Source organism: Botryllus schlosseri, chromosome 10 (genome assembly GCF_051294905.1).
Source record: "Botryllus schlosseri isolate E-star chromosome 10, Bs_hap1, whole genome shotgun sequence".
In the NCBI taxonomy this organism is placed as follows: Eukaryota; Metazoa; Chordata; class Ascidiacea; order Stolidobranchia; family Styelidae; genus Botryllus; species Botryllus schlosseri.
This window is the reverse complement of record NC_137245.1, coordinates 27,399,486-27,417,043: the sequence shown is the minus strand read 5'-3', so window position 1 is coordinate 27,417,043 and position 17,558 is coordinate 27,399,486. Positions and strand designations below refer to the sequence as shown.

The 17,558-nt window shown below is 38.6% G+C and overlaps 3 protein-coding genes and 1 long non-coding RNA gene across 9 annotated transcripts in view; 2 read left to right on the top strand and 2 right to left on the bottom strand.

Annotated features, from left to right (window-relative positions):
- LOC145449235 (prestin-like) overlaps positions 1–2,752 on the top strand; it is a 19,692-nt gene extending 16,940 nt beyond the window's left edge. Inside the window, exons 12-15 of the mRNA XM_080327706.1 lie at positions 597–687; positions 758–837; positions 1,809–1,955; positions 2,090–2,752. Of these exons, the coding sequence (XP_080183832.1) occupies positions 597–687; positions 758–837; positions 1,809–1,955; positions 2,090–2,235 (464 nt within the window). The 3' untranslated portion in view covers positions 2,236–2,752. The remainder of the gene's footprint in view (positions 1–596; positions 688–757; positions 838–1,808; positions 1,956–2,089) is intronic.
- LOC145449236 (uncharacterized) overlaps positions 1,980–17,558 on the bottom strand; it is a 27,392-nt gene continuing 11,813 nt past the window's right edge. For 2 of the 3 annotated variants that reach the window (XM_080327709.1, XM_080327707.1), the window contains exons 5-13: positions 8,641–8,799; positions 7,634–7,820; positions 7,149–7,288; positions 6,279–6,422; positions 5,436–5,630; positions 4,730–4,889; positions 4,287–4,508; positions 3,386–3,544; positions 1,980–3,137 (exon numbers count right to left, since the gene is read on the bottom strand). In XM_080327709.1, coding sequence (XP_080183835.1) covers positions 2,971–3,137; positions 3,386–3,544; positions 4,287–4,508; positions 4,730–4,889; positions 5,436–5,630; positions 6,279–6,422; positions 7,149–7,288; positions 7,634–7,820; positions 8,641–8,799 — 1,533 coding nt within the window. In that variant the 3' untranslated portion in view covers positions 1,980–2,970. The remainder of the gene's footprint in view (positions 3,138–3,385; positions 3,545–4,286; positions 4,509–4,729; positions 4,890–5,435; positions 5,631–6,278; positions 6,423–7,148; positions 7,289–7,633; positions 7,821–8,640; positions 8,800–17,558) is intronic. The other variant, XM_080327708.1, reaches the window with a different exon arrangement.
- LOC145449240 (uncharacterized) lies at positions 12,945–14,842 on the top strand. The gene is made up of 2 exons (XR_013918185.1): positions 12,945–13,570; positions 14,155–14,842. It is a non-coding gene; the product is annotated as an uncharacterized LOC145449240 (long non-coding RNA).
- LOC145449238 (uncharacterized) lies at positions 13,565–16,324 on the bottom strand. 4 transcript variants are annotated; one of them, XM_080327711.1, is made up of 7 exons: positions 16,034–16,312; positions 15,800–15,952; positions 15,421–15,579; positions 15,316–15,361; positions 15,197–15,255; positions 14,626–14,793; positions 13,565–14,527 (listed from the first exon to the last, which is right to left on the bottom strand). In XM_080327711.1, the coding sequence occupies exons 1-7, from the start codon at positions 16,127–16,129 to the stop codon at positions 14,333–14,335; spliced, it is 876 nt and encodes a 291-aa protein (XP_080183837.1). In that variant the 5' UTR covers positions 16,130–16,312; the 3' UTR covers positions 13,565–14,332. The 4 variants fall into 4 exon arrangements, with proteins under 4 accessions (XP_080183837.1, XP_080183839.1, XP_080183836.1 ...); XM_080327713.1 differs by lacking the exon at positions 14,626–14,793 and having other exon boundaries at positions 16,034–16,324; XM_080327710.1 differs by having other exon boundaries at positions 15,197–15,361; positions 16,034–16,296.

The following is a 17,558-nucleotide window of genomic DNA, read 5'->3' as shown; positions in this document are numbered from 1 at the left end:
CAACGGCCATTAAAACCAGTCCAATATTTCTTATTGTTGATTCCGTAGAGAGAGAGAGAATCTTTATTCGTATACATTACATATCAACATAACACTACAAAAATGTAACAGTGAAATGCGACATGCAAGGTAGACGGGAGGCTCGATATGACATAGTCTTCAGAGCCGAGCCACCCGGGACAGGAGCAATTTTCACAGTCGATAACTAATGAAAAAATATAAAACAAAATTAAATTAAAATAAACCAACGAACGATAGGAAAAATAAGACACAGTATCACGGACCAATTTGAAATACAACACAAATACAATTTAGCGGTAGTTAGAGATAAGAGAATGAAAACATTGTTTTTTAAAAGCACAAGAGTCTAAATTGCGGAGATTAGGTGGCAGCTTATTCCAATTTCCAATTCCGTAGCTGCCGACTTGTAGCACGGCTCAGGCACCGCTTGCGGATGATAGTAATTCATGTCTTGCGAAATGTACCTGTGTATGTGAACATATCTATATCATAATTTGAAAATTGGTGACATACTAACCCTAGCAATAATGATGTGATTGAACAGATGCTACAGTGGTCTATTCTTACGCATTAAGGTGAAGTGATCGCACAGAAGAAAGAGGCAGAAAGCAAGCAGAAAAATGAAAATCTGAATAACAACAAAAGCTCTTCGTTGAATTGGATGAGGTATGCTATGCTCCACGCGTGGTTCCAGTCAGTGAATGAGTTCATTTTAAAATGCATCCTTTTTACGTAGGCGGCGTTTCAAGAGAGGCTCCGTATCGCAAAGTGTCACTACCGTTGCTATAGAAGTAGAAGATCCTCCAATGAAACCAGGTATTAGTCTATGAACAAATTCACAGGCACATTTTCGGCCTGCAATCAACACAAACGAACATCTGTTTTTTTTCTTGATTTTGGTCTGCAATTTATAGCCTGCACCGAAACGCTAGGTTTGTAACTGACGGAATGTTAAAATCCGCCAACTGGAACAGACCTGGACAATTAGAAAATTCTAATCAGAGCGATGTGATGCCGGTAATCAATTCTAAACTAATTCGGGAAATGTTTCTATGCTCGCATTTTAATTTTAATCTAAATTCTGCTGGTTTTCCTGAAAATGCCACAGGGGAACTTTATGGTGCGAAACGAGCCAGGCTTACTGTACAAGTACATACATTTGTAATTCTCATACTTATGAACCCGGATATGATACGAACTTGATCCAATTTCCATGTTTTCGAGAATTCAGTAATTGCAATTCTAATCTAATTTGGAAAACATTGTGTAGCTTTTATTCGAATTTTAATCTGATTTGGAAAGAAAAGGTGTTGTTTGTTGTATTTTTGGTGCTTGACGACTACCATAGTCATTTACACCGGGCCAATTTTCATCATTTCTATTCCGTAGCTGCCGACTTGTATAGGACGACCCACTTCTAGTCTTTTATAAGACACCGCTTACACGGTAGAGATGGCAAGGAGGAGCCTAGATAAACCCGCAACACTTAGGTAGGAATTCTGGAGTCGAGCTCTGTCGGACTCCAACCGGCAAGCCATTGATGCTGCAGCTGTGGCTCTCTAGTCTACTTTGGAAGAATCGGTGTAGCTGTAATGCCAATTATGATCTAGTTTGGACAAGCTGGAAATTTTCTAGTTTTCCATATGTCCAACTTTGAGTCCGAAGTCGCCACAAAAGCACACAGCTCTCTAAGTAGGTTATATGGTTGGCGATAGCAAGGCTCGAAACGTAAACCATATTCAATATATCACGCCGTCCTCGATTCCCTGACCGTGATCCCGTCGCAGATAATAATCAGCAACTGCCATGCGACACGGTCATCGTGGACTGCGCCTCGTTCGGATTCGTCGACTACGCGGGTGGAAAACTTCTACGACAGCTGCACGATTCATTTCAAAAGTTAGAGATCAGGTTTCTGCTCACGAACTGCAACGGTAAGTAGCCCTGATTCCGATGTGTTGCTGACGTGATTTATCCGGGTTTATTTCAATATGAATACACATTTCAGTTGTATATTGAAGTTACGTACCTCTAAGAGTCTCGTCAAACACGAAATCTTTATCTGCAGATGATGTACGCGGGCAACTTGTCAGAAGCGGATTCATGGAAGGAGCGGGAAAAGACGCGACCTTCGTATCCACCCACGACGCTTTCGTGTATTCTCAGCAGATGCGAAACGCAGAAAATGCTTCAGAAGACGACACGCGCTTATAAATTACGCCTAAGTTTGATCGCAAGCAGCCCTCTATACGGAGTATGTAGCAGTCCAACTCCACGCATCAGTGGTGAAGAACTATAACGAGACGAGAGGTACACTCAAAGTCTTCTACAGGACGATAAAGCTGGCCGGTTGACACGCATTTTAAAACCTCAGTCCCGCCGAAACGCGAAAAACAACTGTTCATCGCAATATTTTCAATTATATAAAAATATATATAAAAAATCGAATTATATTATTTAAAATAAGGCATTCGAACAATATATTCATAATATTATTTACATTATACATATTATTATCGAATATGTTTATTTTATTATAGCAATGTATTATGAGGTTCTGTACTCTTAAGTATTTCCTTGTTTAATTTAAAGATATTTATCTATCAAATTGACATCGCGCGGCGAGGTAGTCAACCTGTGCGGCTACATACGTCGTCGATGTCGCAGCTGTATTACTCCTTTTAGGGATATCATGAATATATTCACGGACGAGACTGTTCCCAGGATTTTATCATGCGGATATGTGTTGCTTGGCGGTGATGTGATCGAGGATTATTTTGAGGCACCGTGGCAGGCAATATACGCATTCTCGTTCTGGAAGTCGCAGTCCGTTTCCGGCAGCAGCATATGAATTTAGTCGTCCTCATGTCGCGGATAAGCTTGCGAGAAAAGACCCCATTTCCCTGCAGTTGAGTCGCGCTCGGAATGGTTGCATAGCGAGAGTCGCATTCAACTAAGCAGTAGGCTCTCAACCGAACTCGTTAACAGGAGAATATCTTTGAAATTCAAGCGCAAATCCTCGCGTAGCATTCGATAGTAAATGTCGGGACTGCGTATCAGCAGCTTGCACAATTGCGATATCGCTGCTCCGTCACAATGTCGTAGATCCGAGTCTTCTGAATATAATTTGGTCAGTCAGAAATCAGGGATAGCATAAAACTATTAGCGTTGAAAATGAATGACGCATGCGTCGATAGGCGAGGTGGACATGCCACTTGGATAAGTAGGACAAGTCAGCAGAACCTTCTTGAGTGCTCCTAAAAGTAGTTCGTTGCTGACCGCCATTTTAGTAAGCAGTCGAGGAGGCAGAGTAGTATAGAAATCGAGATGGATCGCTACTGAAAATTAGCTTCTATGTACTGACCGGCAATCCCGAGCTCCGAGCACCAGTTTTGCACTTGAGAAACAGTCCACGCGTGACACGGCAGCACAGCGCGGAGCAAGTTCACGTTGACGCCGTCCACCGTCGTCTCTGTCACCGTGGTAGGCAGCGTAGGTGCCGTTTTGATTGCAGGCGCCGCATCTGATGAAATGCGATATGGACTTATATAATATGGACTATATACCTGGAACTAGGGCTTTTCATTGATAACTTTTTCAAATTTGACTGGCTTCCTGATAATATTGTTAGGTTGGCTATAAAAAACGCTGCACATCAAATTTTGCTCATTTCCAACCCGTAGAGGCGAAGTTATATATTATAGTATACAACCTTCAATCTGACAAAATAGTATTCATGGTGGGATACTATATTATTAATTCCACGTGTTGCGCGTCTATTAGTAGCAGAGTTGGAAAACTAGAATATCTTCGGCATTTATAAATTATATATGAATTAGAATAATAGCTACAGAGTCTCTTCGAAATCAGATTAGAATTAAAATTACAGAATTCGCAAAAACCTGGAACTTGAATTCAATGCCGAAATCGAAAGAAATACAGTAAAAATCAGGTTCCGGCCATAGAAAAAAGAGTTCAATCTTATAAGCACGAGAACAGCAAATGTCTGTACACCAAGTTTGGCTCGTGTCGTGTATACTATACAGTAGGCCTACTCCTGTAGCATTATCAGGAAAACGAGACATTGCATTAGACTGATAATTAGAGCATGGGAACATTTTACAACTTACATTAAAACTAAGTTACCGGAATTTCGCTTTAATCAGTCAATTCGACAGCTAGAATTATCCAGTTGTCCAAGTCTGATCCACAACAAAGATAAGTGTAACACGCTCTCACTCGAAAACATCAACACATAATCTCACGTGACGGTGGCGAATTGACAGCGACTTCTTTCCCCGTCGAGACCGCGGTCAAACTGCGCACTTCGCGCAAAACGTCCGAGAATTTCTGCTCAAAATCGGCTGCGGAGAGGTTAACGTAGAGTTTCGTTCCGACCATCGCGCCCAGCCACCCGTCTGCTTTATATCCGGGTTGAAGCAACAGGGGCAGGATCGGTACGGCCCTCTGGTACGCGTATTCCGCCTCTGAAGATAGAAGATATCATCTAACATTGGGAGCAATAGGAATAGGAATATACCACTATACATCATGCCGTTGCTGTCTTTTCGGCATATACACCGACTCGAGATATACATACACACAATCTGTTCATATGCATATCATGACTGCATGACGTGCATATGCCACTGGTCGGGAAAGGTGCAGAAATACAGTTTCATTGTAAGGCTCTCTAAGACAACAATACCTGTACGGCAGGGCAGGCTGTTCCTGTACGACTCGGACATGGCGACAATGATAAGCGACGAGTTCTCGACCGCGTCCGCCATGGCAGACAGAATCGAGTCGTGAATATTGTCCACGTCCATCCAGATCTTAATTCCTTGACTCGTCAAAAAGTCCCGCAACTGAACAGAGCACGCGAATGAAACTGTTAACTTCTAAGGCTTTGTAGTACAGTAAACATATATGACGAACTTCCAATAAGAATCCGGAGTACTTAATTATAATTAGTGATCTATCTTGACCTGATCCATGGAGGCTTGAGGCTTGGATAACTAGATATTCCAGCTGTTTAATTGGACTAATTTGAGCGAAATGGCGGTAATCTAATTCTAATCGAATTTGTAAAAGGTTTCTATGCTTTCATTTTATTTCTAATCTAACTTTTGGATTCCCTGAAAATGCTGCAGGAGAACTTCATATTGGAAAGTGGATCAAGCTAACAGTACAGACATTTTCCATTCTCTTGATTATAAGAATGAACTGTTAATTTATATGATGTGAAATTGATTTTGTTGTTTCTCTTGCTGATCCGGAATTGAACTCAATTTCCAAGCTTTCGCGAATTAAGTAATTCCAATGCTAATCAAATTCGGAGAATCTGAAACTATTATAATTTTCCAAATCAGTGACCCAGTTCGATAAGCTGATAAAAAAATCGGCATTCTCACTTTGAGCATAACGTGCTGGACCTCCCAGTTGTAGCTCAGCATGATGTGTTTGTTTCCGCCTTCTTTATTATGACTTTCGTGAGTGACTTGCTCTAGCTCCAAGACGATCATCAGACTGCCGACAGCCTTCTTCATTCGGTCACCAGCTCCTTCCAGATCGCGCAGTTTGCGAACCCCCTCAAGCAGACCTGGTTCCTGGAAACAATTTGCTTGCGTACAAAGTCACAGACTGATCTGCATGTGGGTCTCTATAATCTGAGACTATGAAGTGGGCCCCCCAAAAGCGAATTTTCTCGGATCTGGCCGAGTTCAATTAAAGTTAAGGTGGCGAGATAGCGTAGTGGTATAATCCACAGTTGCAACAGCAATGGGTTGCGCGTTCGAGTCCGACGGAGGCCGGGCCGTGCGTGCTGCAAATCGGCAGCTATACGGAATATAAATGAAGAATATCGGCCTGGTTGAAATGAACATAGTAGTCGACAAATACCATGAACACCACAAAAAAAAAGTTAATGCGTTCAAAATATATTCAGCGTGTGTACTCAAGTGACGACATAAATGTCTGCTCAAATGCAAGTCAACGTTGCGATTTCCCTGACATGTCAAAACGAATTCAATTATAAATCGAAAATGAAGGATTGTGAAATAGGCTACTCAAGTATAGCCTCATAGAGTGAATTTAGTCGTGGTGTCGCGTAATTTTAGCTGTTAATTGGAGGTGGGTACTTCCGGAAACACGAATTGCATTTACGCGACCAACACAAAAGGACCAATGGCTCTACAAATGGGGTGCAATTTTTACTGACCGCCCCTGACTACAAGACTACAAGAGATAGCTCTTACTTCAATGATCTTTTGTTTATTGTCTGGATGAAACGCGAGCGACCAGATGCAGTTGACGGCCTCGAGATTTTCGCTGGCGGACGACGTGTCCGGGTCTAGTAGTTGCGTCACGATCGGCAGAATTCCCGCGTCCACGATCGCTTTCTGTGATATAAGCAAGATGTGACTTCATGCGCTTAGTGACGTGAAGGTTCGAAGGACATATGTTCCTATCAGAATTGGAAAACTGGAAAATATTCAGATTTTACATATTAGATTAGAATTAAGAGTCATAGCTACAAAGGTTTTCCAAATGAGACGAGAATTAGAATTAGAGCTATACAGTTTTCCCAATTAAATTATAATTAGAATATTAAATACACAGGTTTGTTTTCAAACTGGGTTAGAATTATATTTATAGCTAAACGGATTCTACCAATTAGATTAGAATTAGAGTTATAGCTCAACAGCTTTTCTAGATTAGATTGAAATTAGAATCATAGCTGCACGGTTTATTTCAAATTAGATTAGAAGTAAAATGACCAAACTTGCAAAAACTCCCAAGTTGAATTAAATACGAATTAGGAAAAAACACAACAATATCAAGTTCAATCCGTATCGAATTGAATCAGAGTTCGTCCTCATCAGTATGATACTGACAAATGTCTGTACGCCAAGCGTGGCCCGTTTCGCACAGTACAGCGTACACTGTATAGTTTTCCTGCAGCATTTTCGGGAAAACCAGAAATTAGATGAGATTTAAAATGAGAACATACAAACATTTCACAGATTAGATTAGAATTACATTGCCAGCATTTAGCTCCAGTCTTATTAGACAACTAGAATTACCTAGTTGTTCAAGTCTGCGCGGGTGTATTGTCGAATACGAACCTTGTTCCCGTCATTCGACGCCAATTTATTGAGGGCCGCCACGGTTTCTTCGACAGAGAACGAATACATCTTCGCAACGTGTCTGGGAGAGGACAAAGCCGATTCTAGGATCTTCAGGATGAATGCGATCACTCCGACTCCTATCGCAATGGCAATGTTAATGTTTAAGTGTCATTCGACTAGATGGGTCTGCGTTAACTTCAATCCGTCACTCAGTCATATCTTGTAGGCGTAAACATGTAGAGACAAAACTAGCACACAGTCTGTGTGTTTCCATCTAGGAAACGTCCACGAAATCGTGCCAAGAATCGGTGGATAATTGGTGAATGGAAATTAACTTTGATACAATTGTAGTCAATATTATTAAAATGAACAAGCCATTGGAATGATTAGAATTAGATTAGCTATTAGAATGATTCCCACCTTCACTGCGAAAAATTCGCTGACACCAAAGCGAACGTAAAGAAACAGAAACGCTCACAAACCCGCCATTATTTTCGAGTTCTCCTCCTCGTTAATGCAGTACGCGAGTACGATGAAGACTTTCGCTTTCACGATGAGATACGTCGATTTCTCGTACGCCAATATCTTATCTATGCCGTTGTTTTTGCGTATGTGGTTCCTATTTTGGTTGGCGTGCCGCACCAAGTTGTGCAAAATACCCAAGTCGGCCTGTGAAAGAATGGTCGCTCAAATTCACAGGTGGTCAGCTAACGAAGAACTGCTACTTTTTTGGAGTAATCAAGTAGGCTTCGTTTACATTTGCTACTTACTCAAGTTTTTGTGTTTTTGACCTACTTCTAATCGACAGTTTTTAGGAATGCTATTAACTTTTCACATTTTAAATAGTATATTCATATTGAAATGAATCCTAACATTTTCGGCTGACACTCGTCAGGGGTAATCGTCAGCAACTAGTAGAGTATGAATATACTATTCAATTGTATATTGAAGTTCTGTACCTCCAAGAAGCTTTTCACATTTTGTAAAACAGAAAGTGGTGTTCGGGTCGGTTTTCACTCCCCTCGCGTGGTTATATTTATTGACTAAACTTTCACTAAACACTTCTTTACACAAAAACATGTACTTTTTACTATTTCGATTTTGAAAAGTAGAAAGTGGTTTTGCGTATGTTGCGTCCCTTTTATAGGTAAAATTGTCATAAGAACCGGGCCAAATAGACCCCGTACCACGGGACATAAAATAAATTAAATTTACCCCTACTTTTATTTTCATAATAATAATTTTGTGTCAGTGTGAAGATTCGTCTCAAAAAGATGCGTTCCATTCGGTCAGAATAACGTTGCGTAAACTACTTTTCAGAATTCTATTTTCTACTTCCACTTGATGTAATTTTTACATGTACTGAAAATCGCTGCTTCTAGTCGTAATTTATTATAAATTCGTGATGTTTCTTGAGCACCGAAACTCACCATACTTTAACCACCTCAGCCGATCCGTGTTTCTGACTCATGACCTACTAACACGTTACCTTGATCGCGTGTCTCAGCCTGGGCTGGGTGAGGGTAGGCACATCTAGCTGTGGCAGATTGAAGTCTCGCATCAGCCTCTCTATTACGGCGCCGTCTTTGTAGCAGGCGGTGGCCAGGTGTTTGCATTTGTCCGAGAAATTCCAGAAGATTATTTTCATCTGAAAGAAAACTTCCACATAGAAAGCATTCAGTGCGATCGCGCGATTAGGACTGCGCACAATGGAGCGAACAGTGATTGTGATGATTCGAGTCGGGTAAAGTGAGATGTGATTATTTCGAGTACTGAATTGATACGCTCTTTGCCACTTAAGAGTTAATTTATTCACAGAAATTATAGTTTTGTTACTATTTTCCACTGTGGAAGCCTTGAAACTTTGGATGGTCGTAGCGCAGCATACGAAAGGAAACATGTACTACAAATCTATGCACGTCAGCGTGAAATCGTGATCAATCCACAGCATTATAACAAAGTGCAATGACATAGGTATGGTAAAAATACCAAAGTATCTTTAATGTGAGTAGTATTATAGCCTGTCTTTATACCCCCTCCAATCAGCGTCGAGTATTTGATCACGTGACATCTGTTAGCCAATCAGAATGCAGAAGGATGTGGGTGTGGTTCCAATACGAGAGAGGTTTTGGTTGAGCGAGAGATAGCATAGTTCCAGTCCAGTAACGCTGAGATATTTATTACGTCATTGCGTAAGTTGATTACCTATGATTGCGTATTGCACCATGATTGCGTCACATGCGTAGTTGATTACTTTATTTATTACGAGAGCGGCTTTGCTTAGTTCCACTAACGCTGAGATATGATTACGTCATGATTGCGTCTAGTTCCAGACATGTTCATGAATACGTCATATGCGTAGTTGATTACTTTAGTAACGCTGAGATATGATTACCTCAATATTGCGTTGATTGCCTTTGCAGTTGAAGCAAGTGCAAGGCAATATATAACGTGTAATATTTATTACATGATTATTCGCTGTAGGCTGTAGATTGAATATGTCAAAGATTACTGCTAATGATATATACGTCATAATGGATCGAATTGACCTGATGAACTGGTATAGGTTTGCACGTGAAAAACTTGAGCTATCTGACAATGAAATTGCCGAATGTCAATACATGGATTGCTATAACTTAACTGAGCAACGATATCAAATGATACAGTTATGGATTCGTAAAAATGATCGTTACGCTACGATGAACAGCACTCTGCGGTGAACATGCGTAGTTGATTACTTTAGTTATTACGAGAGCGTCTTTGTTTAGTTCCAGTAATGCTGAGATATGATTACGTCATGATTGCGTCTAGTTCCAGTCCAATAACACTGAGAAATACGTCATTATGATTGTGTAGTTGAAGCATGTTCATGATTACGTCATATGCGTAGTTGATTTTTGGAACAATTACGTAACCCCACCTAGCAATGATTACTGAAAATAATTAATAAATCTCACAAACTAATAATATTAAAATTGGTTAATATTGTGAAAAAATCTCACAAAGTAATAATATAAAAATTGGCTAATATTATGAATATCTAATCATTGTGAAATTAGCAATTATCTCATGTTGTTGATGAAAATGATCAGCTTACGTAGCGAGGTTAGCTTGGTTCCTGGAGACATCTATACCTTTGTCAGAAATGTTCATCCAACGATTAGGTAATTAAATACGCGCGCTTATCATTGCGTCCTGAAAAGCTAGTTGACTGGAAGTGAATACCCTAGACAAGTCCGAACCTGTATATATTGCAGCATATTAGAGATAGCTTGTGCAATACCCCTAAATACAACAAAATGCGGAGAGTTGATATCGCAATAGGTGCGCGGTACTCGACAATAACAAAACGCAATTGTTTGAACTTAGTGGATCCCATACAGCATTGCTAGCTCTAAATACTTGACCGTTGAAAAATCTGTTCCCCAATGAGTTCGACAACAATGCGTTACTCGTAGCGATTCAATCGTATACTCTATAATAACAAAAACGCAAATGACTTAGTGGATATCACTGCTAGCTCTAAATACTAGTTGCATAGCTGAGGCTAAACGCAGTACTGTTTGCGATCACAGTATAATTATATAACGCACATGCTTGTTCAGTGATCCAGTGATACTCCATCTATTAGTCGATTTAAATTGATTTGTCTATACCGTGCATAGTGTCGATACCGATTTGTCTATACCGTGCTTTGCAAACAATGTAAAAGAATAGAAGCGAAGTTAGCTTGGTTCCCTGGGGACACCTATGCCTTTGTTAGGAATGTTCATCCAACGCTGAACGTTGTATATTCCGCAATGCCAATATAGCCGAAAAGATCAAGGTGTACGGAGCTTGATGGAACAGGCAAGAGTAAGCGTAATACGCTGCTTTTGATGGGACATTTCCGAGGTTTCGATCGGAAAACGAACCTAAAAGTTCTGGTTGATATGCTGGTTATGTTGATATTCTCGAAGATATAATCGTAGTCTCTCATACGAATATCTTCTTAGAGCTACAAACATTCGATATACAAAAATTGTTGATTTGCACCCTACGTTATGGTGAAAACCTGCTACATACACCTATTATATGCTTACTTCTTGATTTAAACCCAAAGCTCTCATACACATAATATTTCGTTATAGTTCCGTTATAGTGATGTTAAAGTCAATGTAATATATATATGATGAGCGAATGATGAGCGATGAGCGAATGTTCCTTATGATAGTCGATGAAATATTCGAAGACAGTCAAGAAAATTAGGTAATTAAATAGGCGCGCTTATCAATGCGTCTTTAAAAGCTAGCTGACGGGAAGTGAATACCCTAGACAAGTTTGAACCTGTCTATATTGCAGCATATTAGAGATAGCTTGTGCAATAGCCCTAAATACAACAAAATGCGGAGAGTTGATATCGCAATAGGTGTGATTCCGAGACAATTCAAATTGTTGAGAATTAGGACTATTTGCATCCATCTGCGATAACTGTACTGCGTATTGCTATTTGGAAAGGCTCCAATAGCATAGCTAGCATCAGCATTCTGGAAACTTGCATCGGCTTATTTTTATTAATCATTGAAGCCGTGTAAATTATAATAGTGAACGTCGTTTGTACAAACTAATTATTTTCATCAACAACACAAGATAATTGATAATTTAACTAAAAAATTAATAAGATATTCACAAAGCAACAATAGTATTAGAAAAATCAGTGGTAGTGAAACAATAACAACACAAGAAAATGGCTAATTTCACACAAAAATCTTAAGATATTCATAATATTAGGCAATTTTCTGATATTATTACTTTGGTTTGTGTTTCATTATTACTGTGTAAAATGATAGCATTTTGTAGTGCATAGGGTAAGGTACTGCGACACGATCCATTGTCCAAGAATGTATTCAGTTAATTCCCTGTAGAGGCCAGGTGTTGTATCATATGGATTTTGAAAGGAAATTGAGAGACACACATCATATGTTTGCACGTACTACATAAAGAAATTAAGCTACAATATAGCGTTCGCGTTGAGTATAAGTGTGACGGTGAAGATATGGCGCCAGAAATTTCACAACGGGTTAACCAACACGGTAGCTGGGGCGTAACTGGTCTTATTCACAATATACATTTGAGTACACATCTAACACATTACTATAGTACAGGTTCGAGAGATCTGCTTCATGTGCGACCTGCATATCAAACAATCTTATCTCATCTCAAAAAATTCAAAACACGAATTTATGACGTCACAATTAAATGTTGACTATCAAAGGAAGTTTATTATTGTGTAATGATACGATGCATCTTCATGAGGGTTGCAAGGTGTTTGAATTTTGTGTAGCTCTAATTTTAATTAAACTAGGAGCTTGTTGTACAAAAGATGTTCACTGTTATAAGCTACAATGATTTCAATGAATAATGAAATATTATTATTAATAATTATTACTACAAAGTTAGAACCAAAGTAATAATAATTTTTAAAATTGGAATATTTTAAAAATATTTAAATCATGTTTTGGTGCTTATAACAACGTAAGCCGATCATTTTCATCAACAACACGAGATAATTGCTAATTTCACAATGATTAGATATTCACAATATCAACCAATTTTTATATTATTACTTTGTGAGATTTATTAAAATTATGCTACTGTGATTTCAATGAATAATGAAAAAATATAATTAATATTCCAAAGTTAGAACAAAAGTAATAATATTTAAAAAATGGAATATTTTTTAAAATATTTAAATTTGTTGAGAATTAGGATTGTTTTGCATCCATCTGCGATAACCAACTGCGTATCATTAGCAGTAATCTTAGACATATTCAATTTACAGCGTGTGATAAACGAATAATCATGTAATAAATAAGACACGTTATATATTGCCTTGCACTTGCTTCAAGTACAATAACAAAGGTGATCAACTTACGCAATAATGACGTAATCTTATCTCACCGTTACTGGGAACTAAGCTAAGCCGTTCTCGTAATAACTAAAGTAATCAAGTACGCAATCATAATGACGTAATCATTACTGCACATGCTTCAACTGCAATGCGCATAATGACGTATACATTTCTCAGCGTTATTGGACTGGAACTATGCAATCTCTCACACAACCAAAACCTCTCTCGTACTATTTATCATTTGTATAAATATCACTGTGATATCAGCCCAAGCTTATGTGGCTTTGTAATAATTGGTTGCTTAGCAAAATCAATATTATGCTCAAATTATATCAAATATTGGACTTACTTCCAACTCGCAGTACAACTCATTAGGGTCTTATTCTAATACCTGCATAATTGTTTCATGTCGAGTATAAGGCTATTTAAATCATCACTAAAAAGCCGCTGGCGTGCTTGTCGGTATCTGAGATTATGCGCGCTTGTGCCTATCACAGAATCGCAGAGTTTTCGGTGAACTTTGGCCTCAGTTGGACTATAGATTACTAACCTACGGATAGATACGCAAGTCCCGTCGTTACGCTCCGACAAGCAGTTACACTTGTTGCTGAGCAATCCAAAAGAAGCATAATTGGTGGAGTTATAGCTTGCGGCCCGAGGGCTGAAATGTAATGAAACTGGTCTTAATCGAGAGCTACTGCCTCACTGATTCCGAAAATACAAATTAAAATCGTGCCGGGGATATGGAACCACCTCAAAACAGCCCTCAAAATCTGAAAATCGGCATAGTTCCAACAATGGCACCACCGCAACAGGATGAACAAAACAATGGCCAATTTCGTCAAGCGATTGTTCAGAACAATGCCGATTTTCAGACTTTGAGGGATGGTTTGACATGGTTCCATTTCCCTGACAAGATTTTAATTTGTATTCTCAGAATCAGTGCGACAGTAGCTCTCGATTAAGACCAGTTTCAATAAATTTCACCTCTCAGGTCGCAAGTTGTAATACCACCAATTATGGTGCTTTTAGATTGCTGAGCAATAAGTGTAACTGCTTGCCGGAGCGTAACGACGGGACTTGCGTATCTATCCGTAGGTTAGTAATCTATAGTTTGACCACCCCTGCTCTAAACCATAACCATAACAACTTGAGTAAGTACTGTCACTAGGCAAACCCTAGCAGAGTTATGCTCAAATTATATCAAATATTGCATGGAATATGGCAAATGAACACGCCAAGTATTATCAAGTGAAGGAAAACGAACGCCTAATTCCCTCTAGATATATATTTATTCGGAAAATATCCCATTACAGGGTGAGTACAGTTGATTTCTCAAGGTCTTCCTATCTTCCCCACTCAAGCGCGATAAGACTAGTTTGACTTCGCGGCATTCAGGATTATATCTCACGAAGCTCTGAATGGAATTCACGTATTCCACGTCGACTATCGTTCTGTTGCTATCACTGAGGTCGATTGCCTTTAGCTGTTCATTGAATAATAGGCGATTTAGATCAATTTAAAAAATACAGAAACGAACTGCATCGCTACATCGGGATCTACTATTAAGCAGAAAGATCTTACTGTAGCGCATCGCTTTCCCGTCTCTTCGCTCAGATTCCTGATTTGCATGGAAAGCATCTTGCAATTACTCAGATTAAATTCTTCCACACGGGAATTGCACAGGACTTTAGTTAGTGTTTTGTAGCAGGATGAAATACCAGGATTCCTACTTAAATCCAGCGAGTGCAGCTAAAACATGGTGTAATGTTCAAATATTTTACGAGACTACAAACGACTCGACACCTGTAATAGATTAGTCATAATATTATTTATCAACAGTTGAGCAATTTTTGCGATTTCTGCTCCTAATAGCAAAACTGATGCAACACCGAAGACAATAATGAAGCTCGAAAGGTTATTGAAGAAACCATCCAAATTAGATTTAAAATGAATGAACGATTGAAAAAACCTCTTGCTTAGAAGCAGTGATAGTATTTTTTTTTCAGATGTGATCAGAAACACTTTATTGATGATAAAAGTTCTATCGATCGATGAGATGTCATGCTTGAATATGACTAAAACTCACATAAGCATGACACTGTGATTGATTATTTCAGTTACAAAACATAACGGGTCTAGTTCAAATGATCACCTCATGAATTCCGAGACCTTTATTTAATGAGATTAGTGAGTCTTCGTCCAATTCGCAAGCTGAAAGTCGAACGTTTTTCGTGTTATGCTTTCTTACAAAGCATCCAACTTCTTTCAAACCTGTCGGTTCCATATCCGTATTATAACTTAGATCAAGGTTTTCGACCTACAATTACAGTAATTTATTTCAAAATGACACACAAAACTATAGAAACGAGTGAGTACCTCGATAGAAGCAAAACTTTCAAAAGCGCGCATTTCCTCTGGTGTAATGTCACACCCCTTCATGATAAGAGTAACCGCTTTGTCTTTACAAAGTAAGGCAGGCAGCGCGGTCATACACTCTTCATCCAGCTGATTGTAGCTGATGTCAAGATATTGGAGCTGAACAAATACAGGAAACTGTCAATTTACGATCAGCATTGATCAGATATAAAACATTTCAAACTGATAACAGGAAAAAATGTTGATTAGCCACTCACGTCATAATATACACGAAATGTGCTAAGAGGAAACTAGAATTTCCTCTATCCATCCATCTCTGTACAATCGCTCATACAGAATGTGATCATTAACGACTATACCCAGCAATAATCGCACATACCTTACTGTTTTTGAGCTGTAGAGCAACGAAATCTTTTGACTGCAAGTGCGAGTTCACAAGTGACAAATAGGTTAGATCGTTCGAAATAATAGTCGCGAGTTGCGTAAAGTTAATGTTTTCCCTGTAGCTGAGATTGAGGTTTCGTAATTTCACCTATGGGAATGAGGTATTAGGAAATCTCACTTCGAGAGGTTCTATACCAGATTAGCGCCTAGCTTTTCCCATCATCAATACCTGATGCCGCCTGATAAGTTGATCCAAAATGATTAGAAAATCTTCGGATCCATCACTTTCTTCCAGATTGAGCTCCGTCGAACCACACTCCTTCATCAACTCGCATATTACTGGGAGGAGGTTTTCAATGTCGTCGTGTGCTGTAACGCTGAGTTTTCTTATTTCGACCTGAACGAGCGCAAAACTTAACGCATAAAACGCTAAATGAGCTATGAACAGTTTAACACTGATCAACTTTGGCTATAGCCTATCTAATAAGGCTATTGCGACTGATTCCTATACAAGTAGCAATTGAGCATTGTTCGCTACGTTACCTTCAATTCTCGCCTTAACACATTAGTAATAGGGAACAACGCGATTACGATAAAAGTTTTTTTAAAGTCGTATCTGAATATTATACAGATAACATACTTATATTGAACGTCAATATATAATGATCAGTGACTACGAGTGAATGTGTGAAGGCGTTTACCACAAATTCAAATCCACGAATTTTATCCAGTAGAATCTTTACGAGGTTTTCATTGAGATCGCATTGACGAAATTCTAACTCATACACGCGACATTGCTGAATAAGACCATTCGCGATATTATGTATATCCAATTCAGTCGTAGTTTGGTGATAGAGCCCATAAGGAATATTCACGTCATCATGATCCGTAAGTACTAATTGATGGTACATCCTCTTTTCAGCTTAAGGATGTAAACTATAAAATGTTGTATGCCGCCCTGATGAGTTTAATTATAATATACTTATAATGTTACAGTGATTTTTCAATAACGAAACTCTTTTACAGCATGAGCAGAATAATTTCATAATAAACAGAAAATACCTGCTGTCGATGATTTGTACTAATTTGCGGCGTGTTCAATTAACTCATGCGGCTCTAAAATATAGTCATGTTGCAGTGTTTTTTAATAACGAAACTCTTTTACAGCATAAACCAAATAATTTCATAATGAACACAAGCTAATTGAATGAATTTACTCAAATGTAGTATGCCGCGCTGATAAGATTAATTATAATATACTTATCGTGCTATAATGATTTTTCAATAACGAAACTCTTTTACAGCACAAGCAAAGTAATTTCATAATAAGCATAAAATACCCAGTGTCGTTAATTTGTACTTATTTGTGGGCGATATTATTTATATCCAATTAAGTCGTAGTTTGATGGTTGAGCCCATAAGAAATTGTCTCTTCATCATGATTGGTAAGTACTAATTGATGGTACATCCTCTTTTCAGCTTGAAGATGTGAACTATAAAATGTTGTATGCCGCGCTGATGAGATTAAGTATAACATATTTATCATGTTACTGTGATTTTTCAACAACTAAACTCATTTACAGCATAAGCAGGGTAATTTCATAATGAACATAAAATAACTGCTGTCGATGATTTGTACTAATTTGCGGCGCGTTCAATTAACTCATGCGGCTCAAAAATATAGTAAGCAGGGCGATGGGTATTCGTTGAGTTGAATAAACATTAGAAAAATATATTTCCGCGCCCTTCTAAAC

Bases quoted from the DNA above. Each gene is read 5' to 3' on its own strand.
- LOC145449238 (XM_080327710.1), bottom strand. From the start codon at position 16,129: ATGAAGGAGTGTGGTTCGACGGAGCTCAATCTGGAAGAAAGTGATGGA. The intron at 15,362-15,420 runs GTACTCACTCGT...CTGTAATTGTAG, and splicing joins AAAGTTTTGCTTCTATCGAG to GTCGAAAACCTTGATCTAAG. The intron at 14,794-15,196 runs GTGATCATTTGA...ACCATGTTTTAG, and splicing joins AAGGTCTCGGAATTCATGAG to CTGCACTCGCTGGATTTAAG.